The 21,141-nt window shown below is 46.3% G+C and overlaps 1 protein-coding gene across 8 annotated transcripts in view; it reads left to right on the top strand.

The window, feature by feature from the left end:
• SMARCA2 (SWI/SNF related, matrix associated, actin dependent regulator of chromatin, subfamily a, member 2) overlaps positions 1 to 21,141 on the top strand; it is a 216,254-nt gene that overhangs the window by 185,837 nt on the left and 9,276 nt on the right. For 6 of the 8 annotated variants that reach the window (XM_049896949.1, XM_049896950.1, XM_049896943.1 and 3 more), the window contains exons 29-31: positions 5,011 to 5,064; positions 20,227 to 20,332; positions 20,799 to 20,900. In XM_049896949.1, the coding sequence (XP_049752906.1) occupies positions 5,011 to 5,064; positions 20,227 to 20,332; positions 20,799 to 20,900 (262 nt within the window). The remainder of the gene's footprint in view (positions 1 to 5,010; positions 5,065 to 20,226; positions 20,333 to 20,798; positions 20,901 to 21,141) is intronic. The other 2 variants (XM_049896947.1, XM_049896951.1) reach the window with 1 other exon arrangement.

Raw genomic sequence — 21,141 nt, 5'->3', positions numbered from 1 at the left:
TTGGTTTTCTGTTTATTTAGAGGGCGTTTAAAAATCATATTCTCAGTTTGTATAATATTTAACCTGAGGCTCTCTGTTTTGTTTGCATGGGGCGCTAAGATTTTGAAAAGTGATTTCATCCTAATTTACATTTGTGCCCCAGAGTTTAGAATGAGGAGGAGACGTAGAATAAGGTGGTCAATAGCAGGGTCTAGCGGATTTCTTCCAAGTCTGGAGAAATGGTTTGTTGTTGTTTGGATAAATGATGGAAAGATAATTAACGTTGGATTGGACTTTATGCCTGGCCCCACTTCCAGGAATCTCTGGGTTGTACAAATGGTTAATCACTTTGCTGCTGACCACAAGGTTGGAGGCACCCAGAGGTCTTCAGGAGAAAGACCTGACCATCTACTTCTGAAAAATCACCCCTGGAAACCCTGTGGACAGCAGTTTTACTCTGAAGCCCGTAGGGTCGCCACGAGTTAGAGTAGACTCCATGGCAACTGGGGTGTCCAGCTTCTTACCAACCCAGATATGTCCCCCTGCACTGACCCTGACAGATGGCCGTTGAACTCCCAGTGGACACTCCAGCGTTCACTCTGCTTAGGGGGCAATTCCCGAGGTTGAAGGACAGCTCTGAACACAATGGTTACTCCCTATATTAAAGTGGACTTGGCCCTGTGACTTCTTGCTGTCAGCTGTGGTTGGACCTTTAGAAAAGTAGATCTGTTCTCATCCCAAAAAACGTCCTTTAAAATATTTGTAAGCAAACACATCCAACTGGAGACATGCACCTTCAGGTAGAAGCACCTCTCTTTGCCACCTGAGTGACAGACTTTTGCCATCCCCAGTCCCTCCTTAGGCACACTCTGCTTTCTTGGTGTCTCGTTTAAAACGTGGCACCCAAGCTCCAAGGTGTTGTGAAGGAAGGCAGTTGCAGCATGATTAATGGCCTCATCCCGGACACCAAAATTCTCTTCCTGTAACTCAAGATTGTGTTAAATTTTTCCAGCAACTTTGTCACAGGGAGCTCTGGTGGCACAGTGGTTAAGAGCTCAGGCTGCTAACCAAAAGGTTGGCAGTTTGAATCCACCATCCACTCCTTGGAAGTCCTATGGAGGCAGTTCTACCCTGTCCTTTAGGGTCGCTCAGAGTCAGAATCAACTCAACGGCAATAGGATTTTTTTGGGGGGGGGATCGGATTTGTCACAAAGTTGACTTACATTTTTGTATTTTTATGTGACTTGTTGAACAACCCCAACCTCACCCTTACACACACGCATACATACACCCCTCTTCTCTCATGGGAATTTGGCCAAAGTTAACCTTCAACTAAGAGTTTGATTTTTTTTTTCTGAACTCATAACTATTGATTTCTTCTTATTCCGATGCAGTCTCTTCTTATTGATTACTGTCCTGTCATTCTAGCCTATTGATGTAACTGAATTTTGACTCTTTTTTTTTCTTTAAAATATTGTCTTCCTTAAGCTTTTTGTTTATTTTGTCATTCTAAGATTTGAGATAAGCCATTGTTGAGGATATCTAAAGGGCAAAGCACAGATCTCGCATAATATGTTCCTGAACATCACTCCAGGCCGACAGCAGTTCATTAACTAGTAATCCTTAAAGTTGATTAACCGTCTGTGAACTTACATAGCCATCCTGTCATGTCACCTACATTTATCTCTCCTTGCTCAAGGTTATCAAGACAGGCTAAAACCAAGGTCCACCATGTCTGTGGTCCCACCAATCTATCAGTCTAGAAACCCTGCTGGAGACATGTGAAATGAGGTTGGCTCCCCATGGCTTTTTCCTGAGAGACCCCCTGCTGGCACTTAAGGATGTTATTTATCTCTTCTAAATAGATCTGTGGCATCTAAGTAATTCCTTCTAGATCTTTACCAAGGGTCAACATCTAACAATGGTCTCAAGTTTCTCTTTCTCATTTTGAAATGGAGATGTTTGCTTATCTCTGGCCTTGGCTTTTGATCCCACTGCTGTTGTCTGTGATCCCTCAAGCATTATTAGTGGGAGCAGTAGGCGTGGTCTTTCAGGGTGTAATTAGTCTGCAACTGGACACTCGAACACATCCGGAGCGACTTGATATGCTCCTTCTCTCAGCTCGCCTATCAAGAGTTTTTGTTCAGCATTTATCATGTCTTGCTTGTCAAATCCAAGCAGTGTTCTCTTTCCCACAGAATCTGGAAACAAAATAAGGAGTAGGGTCGCCTCCTCCCCCTCTGTCAATTGTCTGAAGACTATAGCAGGAGAGTCCAGGGAGACCAGCCCTGTTATGGTGCAGGGTTTGGACTTACGGTCAGCTTTGAGGATGGACACGTGAAGCAGTGTTGCAGAGTAGAGCTGTGCTCCGCAGGGTTGTCAATGGCTGTGATTGGACATAGATCTTTCTTCTGAAGTACCTGTAGGTGGATTTGAACCACCACCCTTTTGATTAGTAGCCAAGGCCTTAGTTTTTTGCACCATCCGAGGACTTCTCCTATGAGAATACAAAGACATTCCCTTGTGTTTATGGTCACTTGTGGAAAAAAATGTACATCATTGTAACAGCGTTTACCTGGGAAAATAAAGCCAGCATTTCTAACTATAGCACCTTTGTAAGGATGTGGTTTGCCACAACTCTAAGGCCCAACTGTGTTTGTTTAGGAGTCCCTGGGTGGTCCAGAAGGAGCCCTGGTGGGTGCGGTGGTTAAGCGCTTGGTTGCTAACTAAAAGGTTGGTGGTTCAAGCCCACCAGCCGCTTTTCGGGAAGAAAGGTGTGGCGGTTTGCTTTGTTAAAGATTACAGCCTTGGAAGCCCTATGGGGCAGTTCTGCTCTGTCCTGTAGGGTCACAATGAGTCGGAATCAACTCGACAGCAACAGGTTTGGGTTTTTTGGGGGGTGATGCCAGTGGTTAACACACTTGACTGCTAGCTGCAAGACTGGAAGCTTGAATCTACTCAGAGATCCCTCAGAAGAAAGGTCTGGCAATCTACTTCCCAAAAGTCAGCCATTGAAAACCCTAAGGGACACAGTTCCGCTCTGACACACACAGGATTGCCAGGAGTCCGAGTCCACTCAGTGGCAACTGCTTGTTTGGTCCTTGTTTAATTCATGCACACACTGAAAAGTAATTTGTAGCAGTTCCCTCACTTTGAGTATGGCAGAGCTACTCTTCCCAAACGCCTGTATAGACCCAACCCATTCTCCAGAAGGGACAGGTGCTTTTTCCCTGAGACGCATTAAGGTATTTACTGTGTCGAAGGCTTTCTCAGTTTGCTTACAACCCCATAGCTTCAGCCCAATGTCGACCATTCATATTCGCGCTCACAGTCTTTCTTTTAAACAAATTCATTATTTAGTATTCTTTTTTTATTTCTTTGTACTTTTTATCCTGACCCAGTCAGACTGCCGAACTGTAGTGTAGGCCTGTCCCCACGTACTCTTAACCAGAATCAGTGGAAATGAAATGCTTTGCTAGAATGTGCTTTGGTCCGAGCCCGGCAGCCCCTTTGACCTGTAACCCGTCTCAGACCCTAGAAAGTGCCTCTTTTTTTCTCAATCAGTTAACATTTTGTAAAAGGTCCAGGACCGTATTTGTGGTTCCCGGGTCTCTCTTCCTTCAGGATTGTATGTTCTGAGACGATGCGGCCAGCTTCAGGGACAGTCCCCTTGGTTAACACCACCACTGACCCAGAACCCGAGACAGGAAACAGATCACGTTTCCCGCATTCGAGTCCTTATTTCTACCATGCAGTCAAACGCCAGCCCCCCTCAACACTGCAAGAGCTTCCTCCAAGCACCCCTTTCTCCTTTCCCTCCTGCGCTGGCTTCACCGTGGCTGGCCCGGACAGGCAGCTGCCGCCCACCCCTGTGTGTGCCCCCTGCCTCCAGGCTATTCGCTCCTCACCCGGCCTTCTTTCTTAGACCCAAAGCTGATCCTGTCATCCCATTGCTTAAGAACTTTCCAGAGCTTCCCTCTCCCCGTCTGGTGCCGATCACACTTACCAGCATAGGAAAAATAGTCTTTCCCTGTCTGGCCCTGAGGGCCTTTCCAACTTCGTTTTCCAGCACGCCCTCCCAGCTCTCTGTTTTGTATCTGCAGCAGGCCTGCACTGGGTGGGTCCTGCATTTCCTGGCTCTCTGCCATGCCTCCTGGGAAGGTAGCTGTGAGGCCTGGTGGGTCTGAGGGATTTCTAGGTGCTCAGGCGCGCAGGCTGTGTGTGCCGAAGGGTGCTGCCTTCGCCTCACTGAGGGTAGGATCTAGATGTGATGGAGGAATTCCGAGATTTGTCAAACTGTCAGTGGCCCTTACACGAAGGAAAACCAGTGAAGCTGTTTCAAAAATCCTCAGTTGAAGGGGCTTCCCCGGAGGCCTCAGGTGGGGGTTGTTTCTTTCCCAGTTGGCGATCATTACCTCAGTGATCCCTTCAAAAGGAGTAGCTTCATGGGAGGTGGTCAGCTGATCTTTGATGGCGTTCAGAAAACGAGTGTGGTTATTGTTTCTAGCACCTTCTATGAGCTGGATGCTGTGACAAAACACGTTATCCCATTTAATTGTGGCACCAACTTTCTAAGGTAAGTATTATCCCCGTGTTACAAATGAAGAACTGGGCTCAGATAGGTTAAAAGGACCTTCCTCAGATCACACACCCCTAGCAAATAGCTGCCTGTCCCCCACTACCTCGGGTAAAGGTGGATGGAAAATGTGTCCTCAAGCCCAGGAGGAACGTGTGGAGGGAAGTAGAACCAGGGTAAGAGGCGTGTATGTGTGAGGGAAAGAAACATACTCCCAGGAGGGTACTGTTCTGAAATCCATTTTTTTTCCAAATTCTGGAGAACGGTATATTTTTTCACAACGAGGTTCCATAAGTAACCCCAGGTGATCTCCCCAGCAGTCCTCTGTAGGTCGGTGAGGAGACTGAGGCTCAGAGAGGTGACATGAATTCCCCACGGTCGCCCAGCCTGGGACGCGGCGGGCTGGGACGAGAACCCAGGTCTCTGACGCCAGTATTCTTTCTACTCTACCACAGGTGTAACGTGGAGAAGGTGCCCAGTAATTCTCAGTTGGAAATAGAAGGAAACAGGTCAGGATCTGTCTTGTATGACCGTGTCTCTAAATACAGGTATCCCTTGGTGAAACGGGCCGGTGTGTACAGAGTGGCCTTTGGAAGCGCTTTTTTCCAGTCATCTCCTGGTCACCGCTGCTTGGCGCGGGGGATGGAGGCACAGGGATTCTGAGACGCCCGTCATCGGGCATTGGACGTGGCTTGTGCCACATTTAATTTGGGGGGTGCCCATTCTGCAAACGCTCTCGGTACAAAGCCCTGGCCAAACCGTGGGACCTTGGAGCTTGGTTTCTGCTGCTTCCTGCCCAGGGTGGCTTCTGTTTGCAATTTGGTGGGCTGCTTAACTTTGTGCTGGCATGGTGTGGAAGCTTAATGAGAAGCGCCTATGGGGACCTGAGCTCCTGCACTACATGGGGAAGCGAGCATTCCCATGCTGTGTCTGACATCCTGGAGTTCACCGCACTGGGGGAGGGGGACACGTGCTAACTGGCCCCTCTTTGCACATGGGCCTGGGTTTCCAGGTGTGACTCCTGGGCCTACCTGCCAGGGACAGTCTGAACGTGGCTATTTAACCTCCGTGTGTCTCCACCTCTTCTGGGTGGAAATCAGGAATGCCTCTCTCCTAGAAATAGTGTGCAGATTAGCTGATGTTGGCTGAGCAGGAGGGTTTGCATGTAACCTACCGGGGTTAGGAGCTGTTAATCTTGACAGCAGGGACGATTACCCAATAAGCAAGGTATGCATGGGCTTGCTTACTGATCAGTAGTGCACAATTCCACCTGTTTTTCACCATGTAAAAGATGTGGGAAACCCATGTGCAATTGTGCACTACAGATGAGCAAGTAAGTGCAAGTAAACCCCTGCATCCCTTGCTTAAGGTAAGCTGGTGCATACCTTGCTTTCTGGTTCATCGGCCCTTGAGTGAAAGTAACACTTCTTTTCCCCTTTGAGTCAGCCTGCACTTTTTTTTTTTAAACATTGTTACAGTATTTTGCCATCCATATTCCAGTTTTGTCAGTCAACCCAATGATGCCCTTTGCAGCATCTTTGCACCCAGCATAAGACTGTGGGGAAGGAACTGAGGCTGTGTCCTGCATCTCAGAATTCATACCCATCACTAAGTTTAGCATTCTTCTTTAAATAAGAATCTAAAAACTGGGGGACGAGAGGGGATTTGTATCTATCCATTTCTGTTGGAGGAGTCCCTGGGTGGCGCAGACAGTTAAGCGCTCTGCTCCTAACTGAAAATTGGTGGTTCAAAAACACCCAGAGGTGACTTGGAAGAAAAACTCGGCAATCTGCTTGAAAACCCTATGGAGCAGTTCTTCTCTGCACACATGGGGTCGCCATGAGTCAGAGTCAATTCAGTGGCAACTTTATTTTTTTTTTTTAATGTCTTTAAGAGCTCAGCTGCTAATCAAAAGATCAGCAGTTCAAATCCACCAGTCACTCCTTGAAAACCCTACGGGACGGTTTTACTCTGTCCTATAGGGTCGCTATGAGTTGGAATTGACTTGATGGCAATGGGGTTTGATAGCAATAAAACTTTTGGGCAGGATTGTCAGTCTTTGATACTTCTTATTGGTGGTGGTGTTCAGTAAATGACTACTGATGCTGAAAGCCAGACACACAAACCATCACGTTTGCTGAGAAATGTCAAGAAGCACGCTCTGCTTGCACCATTATGAGACAGAATTTGGTCTGGATTTGAATTTGGGGCTTGAAACAACAAACACACATCTGGCTTTATTAGTTTGGGCTATTCGAATAGCAAACCCACTTGGGTAAATGCTTTCCTACCCATTACACAGAAAGGGAGATTTATGGTCTAATGGCATGATGGAGGTTGAAGGCCCAGCCTAGGGCGACATGGTCTGAGGGTGAGCCCCATGTTCCTGTCCCCTTCCCTCTATCATCGAAATGGTCATGAGACCATGAAAAGTGGGTTAATCACTTTACAGGGTATGTCATGCCAGGCTTTCTGAGTAGATGATAGACCATATGTAGTTATGACCTAGATAAATCCATTTTCACTGAAAACCCATGTAGACTGGGATTCCCAGGGGCATAGCAAGGTGCTTGGTGTTGGCCTCGTCAGGACCCTTCCTAGCCGGCCTCGTCTGTAGCAGTCAATAGTTGCTTTTCCCATCTGAGCGGAGCCTACAGCCTGGTGTTCAGAAATTGTATTGTGAGGAATTAACGCTTCTTTCCGAGCAGTTTTTTCCTTCTTTCTTCATTTGTTTAAAAGTACTCAGCACCTCCTATGTACCACACTCTGTGCAAGTATTGAGAAATGGGAGGGGGATGAATAAAGTGGGGTGCCTAAAATATACTTTGGAGCCACCGAGTGGCACCAATGGTTATGCATCAGCTATTTACTGAAAAGTTGGAGGTTCAAGTCTGTCCAGAGGTGCCTCAGAAGAAAGGCCTGGAGATCTACCTCTGAAAGATCACGGCTGTTGAGGATGCTACGGAGTGCAGTTCTACTCGGCTACACAAGGGGTCGCCATGAGTCAGAATCAACTCAACAGTGACTGTCTTTGTTTTTTTTTTTTTAAGGCATACTTATGAGGCCATTGATGGATCTGTGGTAGAATTCTCGTCTTCCATGAGGGAGACCCAGGTTCAGTTCCTGGTCAGTGACAGCCACCGTCCGTCTGTCAGTGGAGGCTTGTGTGTTGCTTTCATGCTGAACAGGGTTTCAGCAGAGCTTCCAGACTAAGACTAGGAAGAAAGGCCTGGCGATCTGCTTCTCAAAATCAGCCAGTGAAAACCCTATGGATCACAGCGGTCCAGGCCCATTGTGTGTGGGGTTGCCATGAGCCAGGGGTTCTGACTCCATGGCAGGTAACAACAGCAACAGGTGTGACTGACAAAACTTAGACAGGCTATGAGAGAAAAGGAAGTTAAAGATAACTCACTCTTGCATCTCGGCCCTGAATGGTAAGTGAATGATAGGGCCGTTGGCAGAAATTGGGGCGAAGGGAAGATGGCGGTAGGGAGACCTGGTGCGCGGGCGTGCATGTGTATGTGTGCGTGAACGCGTGTGCAGTCACCCAGCCCCACACATTCCATCACAGGAAATCTAAATGCTCTCCAAGGCTGTTAACAGCGCTTGATGCTGTGATTATGTTAGTATTGACCGTCCTTTCGGGACTAGCCAACAAACCCTTTTAGACAAAATTTATTCTTAGTATGGCTAGCACCAGATAGTCTGTGTTTCTTTAGACAGGGGAGGGAGGCTGTGGCTCTCAAGCCTGAGCACTTTTGCATTTAAAAGTTCTAATTCAATCACAGAGATGTTGCTGTGAAACAATAGTATGGCCAAGTGTACGCATGTTTAGAAAACTTTAGTTCAAGGTAAAGGGCCTTCTTTTATTCTCTGTATCAGTGATTTTTGACCCAGCATCAGGGTCCATGGCTTATCTTGTGTATTAGCAGCTTCAGGGCCAGTGGTGGTTCCGTGGTAGAATTCTGACCTTCCATGCAGGAGACCTGGGTTTGATTCCCAACCAGTGCACCTCATGGGTAGCCGCCACCTGTCCGTCAGTGGAGGCTTTCGTGCTGCTCTGATGCTGAACAGGGTCCAGACTAAAACAAACTAGGAAGAAAGCCCTGTAGATCATAATGGTCTAATCCACAACCGATCATGGAGATGGCACAGGACTGGACAGTGTTTCGTTCCTTGTGCACGAGATCACCATGAGTTGGAGCTGTCTCCAGATTAACGAACAACAATGTCAGCAGTCTAGTGAGGTCAGAGCCTCATTCACTGTCTAGGTGATGCTTCCCAGAGCACCGTCTTCAAACTCCCATCCTGCAGCTCCTTCTTGGAGTTGGCCAGGTACAGCCGGAGGCTCTGGGAAGCCTTGGTGTAAAGTACCTGTTTAACTTTGACCCAGTGTCTTAGTCATCTAGTGCTGCTATAACAAATACCACAAGTGGATGGCTTTAACAAAGAAATCTGTGTTTTCTCAGTCTAGTAGGCTAGAAGTTCAAATTTAGGGTGTCAGCTCCAGGGGAAGGCTTTCTCTTTCTGTCAGCTCTAGAAGGAGGTCCTTGTCATCCATCTCCCCTTAGTCTAGGAGCTTCTCAGCACAGGAACCCCAGGTCCAAAGGACGTGCTCTGCTCTCACCACTGCTTTCTTGGTGGTATGAGGTCCCCATGTCTCTCTGCTCACTTCTCTCTTTTAAATCTCAAAAGAGATTGGTTTAAGACAATGGTCTAACCTTGTAGATCGCATCATTGTAACTACCACTAATCCATCTCATTACATCATAGGAATAGGATTTATAGCACATAGGGAAATCACATCAGATGACAAAATGGTAGACGATCACACAATACTGGGAATCATGGCCTAACCAAGTTGACAGATATTTGGGGGGACACAGTTCAATCCATGACACCCAGTGTTCCCCAAACTTGCTTGACCCATGAGCCCCTTTTCCAGGGGACACTTAATAACCCGTGAAGCTAGTGTTTCATGGAGCCCACTTTGGGAAATGGCTGAGTGAACATTTAGTCCAGGAAGAATCTGCTCATGGAAGTTGTGGATTCCAGCATTTTCTTTTGCCATCATCACAAATATTGATGCTTTTAAATGTTTTCTGGAACGGGCTGCATTGACTTCTGGTGTGTTGACACATTTTTATGTGCTGAACTAATTATACCCACACTCAGCAGGTGGGCAGCCCACAAATAAACTTGATCCGTCTGCTTTCTGCGGCACAGAAGCCTCCCCTTAGCCTGGCCCCCAAGCCCCTCTCTCAGAGGTCTCTGCCCGCCAAGCCCCAGGCCAACATCAGCCTCTGCACCCCTCTGTCTGAGGAGAAGAGAAGGAGTCTCCGCTGGAAAGAACAAGACTGGTTTTCCTACACGCTGCTCAGCTGTCTTCAAAACTACCCTAAACACGTTTCGATCAAAAGAGGATCGCTTTGAAAGCTACCACTTATTTGGATATTTTACATTCTGATATATTCGTGGGAGAAAAATCCATCTCGTATCTTTACAGTCACCCCTCCTGTGTTGTTCTTGAGAATTTAGTAAAACACCATTATAGGAAAGAGCCTGGCTGCCTGCTACAGCCCACGGTTGAACAAAGCAGCATGCAGGACCAGCAGCTGACATGGAAAGGCGTTGGGTTTTGTTTGCCTGCAGAAGCTCTGTGCCTTTGAGTTTGCTCGCCATTCAGCCAAAAGATGTGACGCATTTTGATGCATTTTCACCATGAAGTATTCGCGTGGAAGGATCAAAGGATAGGATATTCAGAGGAAGGGAAGGTTGAGCCTTATGTTTCTGAAAGGGGCACATTCTTGCGCTCTCGTCCAGGAGCACAAGATAAGGTGGCAAAAGCTGACGAAATGGCAGACCGTGGAGGCTGCAGGTCTTTTGGCCATCACCTTTTAGCTTTAGGCAGACGGACACTTGGGATTCTACACTGGTGCCAGCTGTTATGAAGGAGCCCTGGTGGTGCAACAGTTAAGCGCTCAACTGCTAACCGAAAGATTGATTGGTTCAAATCTACCTGGCGGTTCCACAGGAAAAAGACCGGCAGTCTGCTTCTGTAAAGATTACAGCCAAGGAAACCCTATGGGGCAGTGCTACTCTGTCACATGGGGTCGCTATGAGTTGGGATCGACTCAACAACACCCAACAACAGCAACCAGCTGTTCTGAAATATCACGTGAGAAAAAGAAAGTGAAAACTAGACATCCCAAGTCAATATTTAAAAAAAAATAAAGCAATGAGACATCTCAAAATGTCCAAAAAAAAAAAATCTGTCTGAATGTGATGTTCTGGTGAACTGTTCTAATTTGTAGTAATGCATGCAATGAGGGAATTCTGAAAAAAATAAATACCTGTCCTTTCGCTGTCGAATTAAGTCTGACTCATAGCGGCCCCGTATGACATAGTAGAACCACCTCATAGGGTTTCCTAGGCTGTCATCTTGACGGAAGCAGATTGCTGTGTTGTTTCTCCTGAGGAGCTGCTGGGTAGGTTCAAACCACTGACCTTTTGGTCAGCAGCCGAGCACTTAACCATTGCACCACCAGGGCTCCATGGGGAAATAAATAGGAACTTTAGTTATTCTTTATTCAGATGCTGTAGATTCCGATGACTGCAATATAGCAAACAGAATTTTTATGGAATTATTTTCTGTATTATTTACTTGGCTTTGTATGGTAGGGCTAAAAGAGATAAATTGGTGGGGCATGCTGTTTTGGTGATAAACAAAAGTTGGTCATATGACTCTTAGAAGTACAGCCAGGATGCTCTTTTAAAGGGAGGGGGCAAGACTTCGTCTGACGTACTTTCAACCTGTTAACAGGAGGGATCAGTCCCTAGCGAAGGACATCATGCTTGGTAAAGTAGAGGGTCAGCAAAAAAGAGGAAGACCCTCAACGAGATGGACTGACACAGTGGCTGCAACAATGGCCTCAAATGCTTGTGAGGATAGTGCAGGACCAGCAGTGTTTTGTTCTGTTGTGCATGGGGTCGCTACGAGTCAGAAGTGACTCAGAGGCACCTAACAACAACAATGTGACTCTTAGACATCGTTTCTCTGGGAAAATAGAATTAGATTTTTGACTTATAGCATCATTTCAAAGAACATAACCCAATAAAATTGTTTGGGTCCTACTTTATTTATGGATAATATGATTCTAAATAACATTAGATCTTAAAGCTTCATTTTGTTAAATAAGAGTACATTATTATTAATGTTTTATTTATGCAATGGTGTGTCTTCTTCTAGTCCTCTGCTTATGCCTCTTTTAAAACCCAGTTGAAGTTGTTCAGCATTTACAGTTTGATAGCTTCTATTTTTTCACCTGCTATAACAAGCATTTTCCCAATCTCTTAATTTAAAACACACGGTCTAGAAAACAGGTCATTTTAGACTTTTAGCATTCTGTTACTATGATGCTGGACAGGTTTCAGCAGAGCTTCCAGACTGAGACAGACCAGGAAGAAGGGCCTGGCAATCTACTTCTGAAAAATCAGCTAAGAAAAACCCTGTGGATCACGGTGCCATGAATTGGGGGCCGGCTGGACAGCAGCTGGCACCGAGCATTCTGGTGCTTGGCCTTACCCTAGTTGTTAAATCGGCAGCTTTGAATTATTAATTATTTAGATAATGTCGTGATGAACACCTTTGCATGTAAGTCTTTATCCATATTTCAGTCTAGAGTCAGTTACCTAAAGCGCAGTGCTGGGTCAGGGTGGGATGAGGTGGAAGGCTTTGATAAGGCCTTGGTGCTTTCTTATTGAATTAGTGAGCCCTGTACAGTCTCCTACCATTAATCTGACGTCCTTATTTTTCTAGATAACTCGGAGACCTTGTGTATCTACAGTTCTTATCTCCCCTTACAGTGATTTTAACAGCTACCAGTCTCCCTGCCCAAACAAGTCTACTTGCCATCCTTTGTTTTCCTCTTGCTCCTTATATGCTTTGAGATGTGGGGAAATCAAATATCCGACCTGGTTAGGAATCGTCACTAATCAACCGATACTCAGCAAGGCTCAGATGAGAGAGCTCAGCAGTGGATACTGAATCCAGGTGTTTGTGACACCCATCCTGTGACTGGCTTAGGCTGCTGGGGGCTCTGGGTAACTGAGGTGCTACTGTGCTCTGGAGGGCAGTCTGGTTCAGGGGTAGAATTCTCGCCTTCCATGTGGGAGGACCCGGGTTTGATTCCCGGCCAGTACACCTCAAGCACAGCTACCGCCCGTCGGTCAATGGAGGCTTACAGGTTGCCATGACACAGAGGAGGTTTCGGCAGAGCTTCCAGACTAAGATGGACCAGGAGGAGAGGCCCAGCAATCTACTTCTGAGAATCAGCTAACGAAACACTACGGATCATGTCTGATCGTGGGGATGGCACAGGACTGGGCAACGTTTCATTCCGTTGTGCCTGGGGTCACTGTGAGTCAGAGGCCAACTGACCAGCAGCTAAGAGCAGCCATGCTCTCAGGGCATTTTTAAATGGTAGGCCTTAAACTTCACGGGAACGTCACCCTGAAGAGGAACAGCACACCTTCACCCACTGCCCTCTGATGTTGACCCAGTTTTTAGAGTTTTCTTCCCAAATGACTTCCCGTGTTTGATTCCTTTAGAACCGTGATCGCTTTTCTATAAATTCCTTCCAACTCCAAGTGGGTATTCGAAATCATGACATCATTTTCTTATGGAGGCAAGATAGCCATATTTTTGCATAATTTAATTCACACAAATAAGACGTATTTCAACTTTAGTTACAAGCTCTTTTTCAAAAGTATCCATTAGGAATCCTGGTCAACAGATCCTGTTAGAATTAGCGACATCGGGCAGGTGAAAAGAAAAATCAAAAAACTACAAAGTAATAAAACCAAAAACAAAACTCCGCAACGACTCTGTTACATAGCCAGTGGTGGAAAGGAGTGGGTTTCTTAGCTAGCGTTTACAGCCCAGAGCTCCACTAGCTGTATCTGAGATGTAATCACAGGGAAAGCTGATCCTTAGGAAATATTCATAGCATGTAGTCACCATTTTAGAGTAGCCGCGGTACGGAGAAGTCCCCGGATGGTAAAGACAGTTAGCACACTTGGCTGCTAACTGAAAAGTTGGAGAATTGAATCCACCCAGAGGTACCTCAGAAGAAAGTCCTGGCAGTCTAACTTCAAAAAAAATCTAATTCTGAAAAATCAGCCATTGAAAACCCCATGGAACACAGTTCTACTCTGGCACGCATGAGGTTGCCCTGAGTCAGAACTGACTCAACAGCAAGCGGGGACTGGTTAGTGACGTAGAGATGAACTTCTTGGCGTTTGATTTATGGAGATCATGGCGGGGGGAGGATTGGTTCCCAGACGAAGCATGCAAATTAAATCTTAGTATCACATGTCTGTGTGCCTGTGTGTCTGCGTGCTGTGCACCGCTTACATAGCGCTAACAGTGGGACTTTTCTGTCTCACACCCCGCGGCCCCATGGCCGTGTGTTCCTGTGTCCATTTACCTCCATGGAAAAGAAAAGAAATATCTTTTGCTCTCTAGCACCTGTAACCTGTTGCTATTGAATCGATTCTGACTCATAGCAAACCTATAGGGCAGAGTAGAACTGCCCCACAGGGTTTCCAAGGCTGTGATCTTTATACAAGCAGACCACCAGGTCTTTGTCCCACGGAGCCACTGGGTGGGTTCCAATCGCCAGTCTTTCAGTTAGCAGCCAAGCACGTAACCACCGTGCTTTCTGTCATCGCTCTTAAATCCAATGTGGCCCTTTGTCTTGGTCATCTAGTGCTGCTATGACAGAAATATCACAACTGAATGGCTTTTACAAAGACATTTATTCTCTCATAGTCCAGTAGGCTAGAAGTCTGAATTCAAGGTGCCAGCTTCAGGGGAAGGCTTTCTCTGTCAGCTCTGGAGGAATGTCCTTGTCATCAGTCTTCTCTTGGTCTGGAAGCATCTAAGCACAGGAACCCCAGGTCCAGAGGACATGCTCTGCTCCCAGCACTGCTTGCTTGGTGGTATGAGGTCCCCAACTCTCTGCTTGCTTCCCTTTCCTTTTATCTCTTGTAAGGTAAAAGGTGGTGCAGGCCACACCCTGGGGAAAAAGATAAAAGGTGGTGCAGGCCACACCCCGGGGAAACTTCCTTTATGTTGGATCACAGTAAGGACTTTACAGTCCCACCCTGATCTCCTTTAACATAAAATTACAATCACAAAATGGAGGACAACCACACAATACTAGGCATCGTGGCCTAACCAAGTTAATACACGTATTTTTGGGGGGACATAATTCAACCCATGACACCCTTTAAATTTATATTTTGGTTTATAACCCCTTTCCCCTCCTGCTTCACTTCTTAGTCTGAGAGAGAGAATTGTAAGAAATGGCTCTGAAATCACAGAGTGCCGGTGGCACCTTTTGGAGCAGGGGTATCACTTTTATCACGGGAAGCAGTTGTCACGGGAAGTGGTGTGTTTCGAGGTAACAGTGTACACTTAGGCCTGAAATTGTATAAAACGACATAATGGAAAATACCTTGGGGTAGGAATAAGCGTTTCAGTAGAAACAGAGAACACTTTCTGCAAGGCATTGTACAATTAGTCCATTGTTCTGGATTTAAACTTTCCGGAACTAGGGGGGAAAAATAAAATAAACATTGGGAAAAGTATATTGAAAAAGCCTTTGCTGAACTCAGGCTTGAAAGGGAAATGCTGAGAAGTCGAAACTCTTATCGGGCTTCTTTGCTTTTTATTTTTTTTAACCTATAATTTAAGAAGAAATAAATTAACCGTAGGAATCCATAAGCAAGCGGTCCTAGTAGCACCGTGCATTCCGTGGGCCATGTAAGAGGTGGATACATCACGCAGGACCTCTGAGGTTCCTTGCCCAAACTGGCCCTCAGATCCATCGCACCTCGTAGGGATGGAGGAAGGAGTTTTGTTTTTTTTAATTTGTTTTAGTTTTTGTTGTTGAGAATGCGCACAGCAGAATATAGACCAATTCCACAATTTTGACATGTACGATTCAATGACATCGATGACATTCTTCTAGTTGTGCAGCCATTCTCACCCTCCTTTTCTGAGTTGTCCTCCCACACTAACATAAACTCGCTGCCCCCCAAATTTCCTGCCTCATCTTTCTGGTTGCTGCTGTCAGTTTGATCCCATGTAGATAGTTCTTTAAAAAGCACAATGCTCAAGGCAGACGGTCTTTACTAGTTAAGCTAAATTATTGTTTGGTTTAAAGAAGACTTCGGGGGATATTTTTTGTTTAAGGTTTAAGGATTATCTCAGGGCAGTAGTTTTGGGGGTTACCTAGCCTCAATGGCTCCGGGAAGTCTGGATTCCATAAGAATTTGAAGTTCTGTCCTGCATTTGATGGGGGAAGGGTTTTGACTGCAGACGAAATACCCCCCACCCTTTGGGGAAGGAGAAGAATCAACATACCTGGAAGAATTTAAGTTCTGAACAATGTAGTATTGATTAGGGGAATTTCTTCCATTCTTGGAAACCCTGGTGGCGTAGTGGTTAAGTGCTGTAGCTGCTAACCAAAGGGCGGGCAGTCCGAATCCATCGGGCACTCCTTGGAAACTCTATGGGGCAGTTCTACTCTGTCCTCTAGGGTCGCTGTGACTCGGAATTGGCTTCACGGCACTGGGTTTGGTTTTTTGGGTTTTGTCCATTCTTATGGAGGGTGAGATCTTGATCCTGGGTGGACAGTGAAATATTTGGAGGGGGAAGAAGGATAAGGGAACCTTCCAGTCGTGGGGTGTTAGATGGGTTAGGCCTGGAGACCTGGCATGGTCGTAGAAGGGGGAATTGGCTGTGGTACTTGGAGTCCACAGGAGAGAGGCTTTCCCGATTAGAGGAGGAGGAGGTCTGGAGTACAGGTTGTTCTGCAGAGAGTGGGGGCATATCCAGGAGGGCTTCGAAAGCCAGAATGAGAAGTGGGAATAAAGTTAGAAAACCAACAGTCTCAGGAAGACTTCTTAGGTAGCTTTCAGGTCATTTTCCCCGTTCTCCTGTTCTTAGGGTTTTCATTGGCTGATTTTCCTGAAATAGATCACCAGGCCTTTCTTCCGAGCTTGGCGTAGTGTGGAAGCTTTGCTGAAACCTGCTCAGCACCAGAGCAACACACAAGCCTCCACTAAAAGGCGGATGGTGGCCACACATGAGGTGCTTTGGCCGGGAGTTGAACCCAGGTCTCCCGCGTAGAAGGCAAGAATTCTGTCCCAGAGATGGATCACGGTAGTTGCAATCCCGTTGTGCACAGGGTCTCCATGAGTGAGAGGCTGATTTGACGGCAGCTGACAACAGCCTGTCCTTAGGGGGGGAATAGGAAGAGGGAGGGGAACATGACATGCAGTGAGCCTTTATCTTCGAAACAGCGTACGTTTGTTTCTCATTTTCCAGTATTGGCCCCAAGTCCTGGAACATTCAGCTCTCTTCTTTATGAGCAAAGATGACTCTGGACTTGTCTCCTTTTAGGGTCTAGAATTTCTAGGGCTGAGGAGGGAGACGTCAGACCAAGATTGTTGTGGCCCTTCTACCTGTTATTAGAAAGCTCTTTCTCACTTCATTGGCCCCAGTCACTTCTTTTTTTGTTTTGTTTTCTTAATTATGTTTAAGGTGAGACTTTACACAGCAAAATTAGTTTCCATTTAACAGTTTCTACACAAATCGTTCAGTGATCTTGGTTACATTTTCCACCATGTGTCATTATTCTCATTCGTTGCATTCTGGTTGTACCATTTCCAGTACTCTAGGTTCCCCGCCCCCTTACCTTCTCATCTCTGTTTCAGAGTCATTTTTAACCATTTGGTTTCTTATAGTTGGTTTTTTTTTTTTTTTAAGACACTCTTTACTGATGGGTGATACTCTTTATTTTATGAGCCAATCTGTTGTTTAGCTAAAAGTTGACTTCAAGGGATAATTTCAGTTTAAGGTTTAAAGATTATTTTAGGGTGATAGTATCCTCTAGTCTCAACCAGTCTAGTAAGTCTTTACTTTTTAAGAATTTAATTTCCATTCCACATTTTTCTCCCATTCTATAAGGATCCATGTAATGTGGCCCTGATCAGAACTCATAGTGACCCTACAGGTCAGAGTAGAACTGCCCATAGGATTTCTAAGGAGCAGCTGTGGATTTGAACTGCCAACTTTTTGCTTAGTAGCCAAGTTCTTAACCACTGTGCCACCAGGGCTCCAGGTGGCCCCAGACTGGTTCTTATTTCACCATTAGCACAGTTGAGAGGAGCCCTGGTGGTACAGTGGTTAAGCACTCAGCTGTTAACCGAAAGGTCAGCAGTTCAAACTCACCTAGTGGCCCTCTGGGAGTAAAGGCCTGGTGATCTGCTCCCGTAAAGATTGCAGCCTAGAAAACCCTATGGGGCAGCTCTGTTCTATCACACAGGGTTGCTATGAATCCTAATGGACTCCACAGCACCTCACAACCGCACAGTTGAAGTTAAGAGCGTGCTCATCCCAGGTGTACAAAGCAAAGGTGTGCTTGTTAACCCGTCAATAGAAAAATGACACCACCTGTCGGCAATGCAGAAAATGACACCGTGAAGATGTCATTGAGGGTCAGGGGTTGAACTGAGGATTCTGAAGGGCTCTGACTTCGGGTCCAGTGCCGATTATCGAGGAGTCACTGATAGAAACAGGAAAATTAAAATGCACGCATTGCCCACGATGCCTTTCAGATGTTCGTTTTCAGACAGGTGAAACGTTTGCTTATAGACATCTCAGCAAGGTAGAAAAAGAAACCATGTTCGTCTGTCGAAGATGACAGTAAGCAAAAGAGCTTTTGTCACCTACTGTGGGGTATAATTTATGGAGGGAGGAATGTGTCTCTCCACCTGGAAAGGGGGGGAGGGGTGGCGCTAAGGGTACCAGAGAACCTCGGTTCCTATCAGCATAATGGAAAAATCCGGTTCCCCAGGCAACTGTGGTCTTCGCAAACCTCTTGTGTTTCCCCCCCGGTTTTAGTATTCATGAGGCCCATGTATGCATTAAAAAATAAAACAAAACAGTGACCCAGCGTAGCAGAAAAACCTGCTCTCGCCTTCAACAGGGAGTTTTCGGCTAATACATGCAGCCCCTTTGCACTTCAGCACGGTCCCCACCGGTCGCTAGGCAACCATGTGAGTTCCTGCGCATGCCTTTTTTATGATAACTGTCATTATGATCATTTTTTTAATTATACAGCTGGGACAGTGGAGTAAAACAGGGTATTGTCGCTCAAGCTTTGCCTATGTCGTGGCGCGTTCTTGCACACTCCCAGACTCGCCCTCCGAAACGTACCAGGGCAGTGACTTGTAGTTATTTTTTGGCATTTCTGGCTTAACAGGGAAAGTGGAGATGGCATCTTAAGGGGAGCGAGGTTTTTTGTGAAAAATGGCCCTACCCTACCTGACAAGCTGTTATTGATCTGAGTAGGGCAAGGCTAATGTTAGGCTCTTGAACCTGAATTATGACTATCTTTGTTCCTTTAACCACCTCTGCTAAGTGACGTTAAAAGCTCGTGTTGTTGCTTTTTAGCCAGTGTTTCACAATTTAAGAATGCTAAGCGTTTGTGGCTATTAAATCCACCTTCAAATTCAGTCCCCCATGAGTTTGGGGGAAGGCACAGCACTGATCCCAGGAACAAGAAGCGTCTGCGCTTGCTAAATGTGTTTGCTCTTTTTTGTGCAAATTGCTCCATACACACAGAAGTGCAGTGAGGCCAGAGGAGGGGCTCACCTGGCATATGATAATCAAGGTACGTGTTTGGCTCACAGCTGCAAAATTCTCTAAAAGGAATAGGACTGAGAAAAGAGGCGTGTCCCCAGATCCGTGCAGAAGCTTATCGATTTCATTTCTGGAGTATATTCTATCTTACTGTTTTGAGTGACTTCCTCACCATCACGTGAATTTAAGGACACAGTAGTAAGGGAATCGAGTCTCTGTGCTTTGTCCTACCAATTTGATTGTTACTCATTTAAAAACGTGATTTTTGGTTGAATAGATAATTTCAGCATTTCCGTCAAAATGAAACCATACGTTGGCTCTGAAGGAGGCATCAGTGGACAGCAGACTTTGCGTATCATGCCTGTGACAGAGTTGGGGACCTAATGGCATTTTAATGTGACTCTGAAGTTAGCACCGGAAAAACCCATTGCCATCGAGTCGATTCCGACTCCTACCAACCCTACAGAATGGAGTAGAACTGCCCCATAGGGTTTCCAAGGAGCAGCTGGTGGATTCAAACTGTGAACCTTTTGGTTAGCAGCCAAGCTCTTAACCACTGCACCACCAGGGCTCCTGAAGTTAGCACCAGGCACACAGTCTGCAGCATAGTTGTGGGATTTTCCTCAATTTAAAGAACCCCATGTCTATATGCGGAACCCCTGGGTGGTACAAACAGTTGATAACAAACCTAAAGGTTGGAGGTTCGAGTCCACCCAGAGGTACCTCAGATAAAAGGCCTGGTGCTCTGCTTCTGAAAAATCAGCCACTGGAAACACTGTGGAGCACAGTTCTACTCGACCACGCTCGGGGTCACCACGAGTCAGAATTGACTCGACAGCAACCGCTTTTATGTCCGTATGGGTGGATCCTAATTTGCTGCTTTGATGTTTTCTGGAAAGAACACCCTCCCCTCAGCAGTGCTTGATCTGTTTTGTTTGTTTCCCCCACCCCACAGTTCAGGGCGGCAGCTCAGCGAGGTCTTCATTCAGTTACCTTCGAGGAAAGAATTACCAGAATACTATGAATTAATTAGGAAGCCCGTGGATTTCAAAAAAATAAAGGTAGGTGTTTTGTTTACAAACTTTTTTTTTTTTTTTTAAAGGAGAAGGGCAAATCCATTGAAATGGTTCTGATGGGCAGTTGTCAGCAGGGTTGTGTCTGACCACTAGTGACGCCCGCCCAGGGTTTACCACGAAGAGGGGTCAGGATGTCCTTGGCCCTCACATGTGTGGCATTTAATCGTGATGTGGAGAGCTCGTGTAATATATGGCATTTTATTGAAGAGGCTTCAGACTTTCCTCCCATTCTCCTTCCTGTCTCCCACCATATGCTCCTTCCTCACCCCCTTACAGGAAGGAGAATGAAAAGGACGGGGCTGTGCGAGGCACACCCTGGAGTTGAAACCCCACACCCCCGGGAGGGTCATGAGCTGTGAGACAAAGGGGAAATCAGGCTTTGTTAACAGAGCAATGATGCTTGTGTTTTCTCATCCTTCTCTGCCTCTCTTTCGTCCCCAATTTCCACTAGGAGAGAATTCGCAATCACAAGTACCGGAGCCTGGGCGACCTGGAGAAAGATGTCATGCTTCTCTGCCACAACGCTCAGACCTTCAACTTGGAGGGCTCCCAGGTCTGTCTTGCGTTGCCTTCAAAGTTTCTAACTTGAAACGTGCCTGTGTCCTTCTAAAGGAGCCCTGGTGGCACAGTGGTTAAGCACTCGGCTGCTAATCCAAAAGGTCTTGGGTTTGAAACTCCCAGCCGCTCCATGGTGGCGATCCGCTTCCATAAAGACTTAGAGCCTTGGAAACCCTGTGGGGCAGTTCTACTCTGTCCTCTAGGGTCGCTGACTTGGAATCAACTCAGTGGCAACA

Source organism: Elephas maximus, chromosome 9, assembly GCF_024166365.1.
Source record: "Elephas maximus indicus isolate mEleMax1 chromosome 9, mEleMax1 primary haplotype, whole genome shotgun sequence".
NCBI classification, from domain to species: domain Eukaryota; kingdom Metazoa; phylum Chordata; class Mammalia; order Proboscidea; family Elephantidae; genus Elephas; species Elephas maximus.
This window is presented reverse-complemented; position numbering and strand designations above follow the sequence as displayed.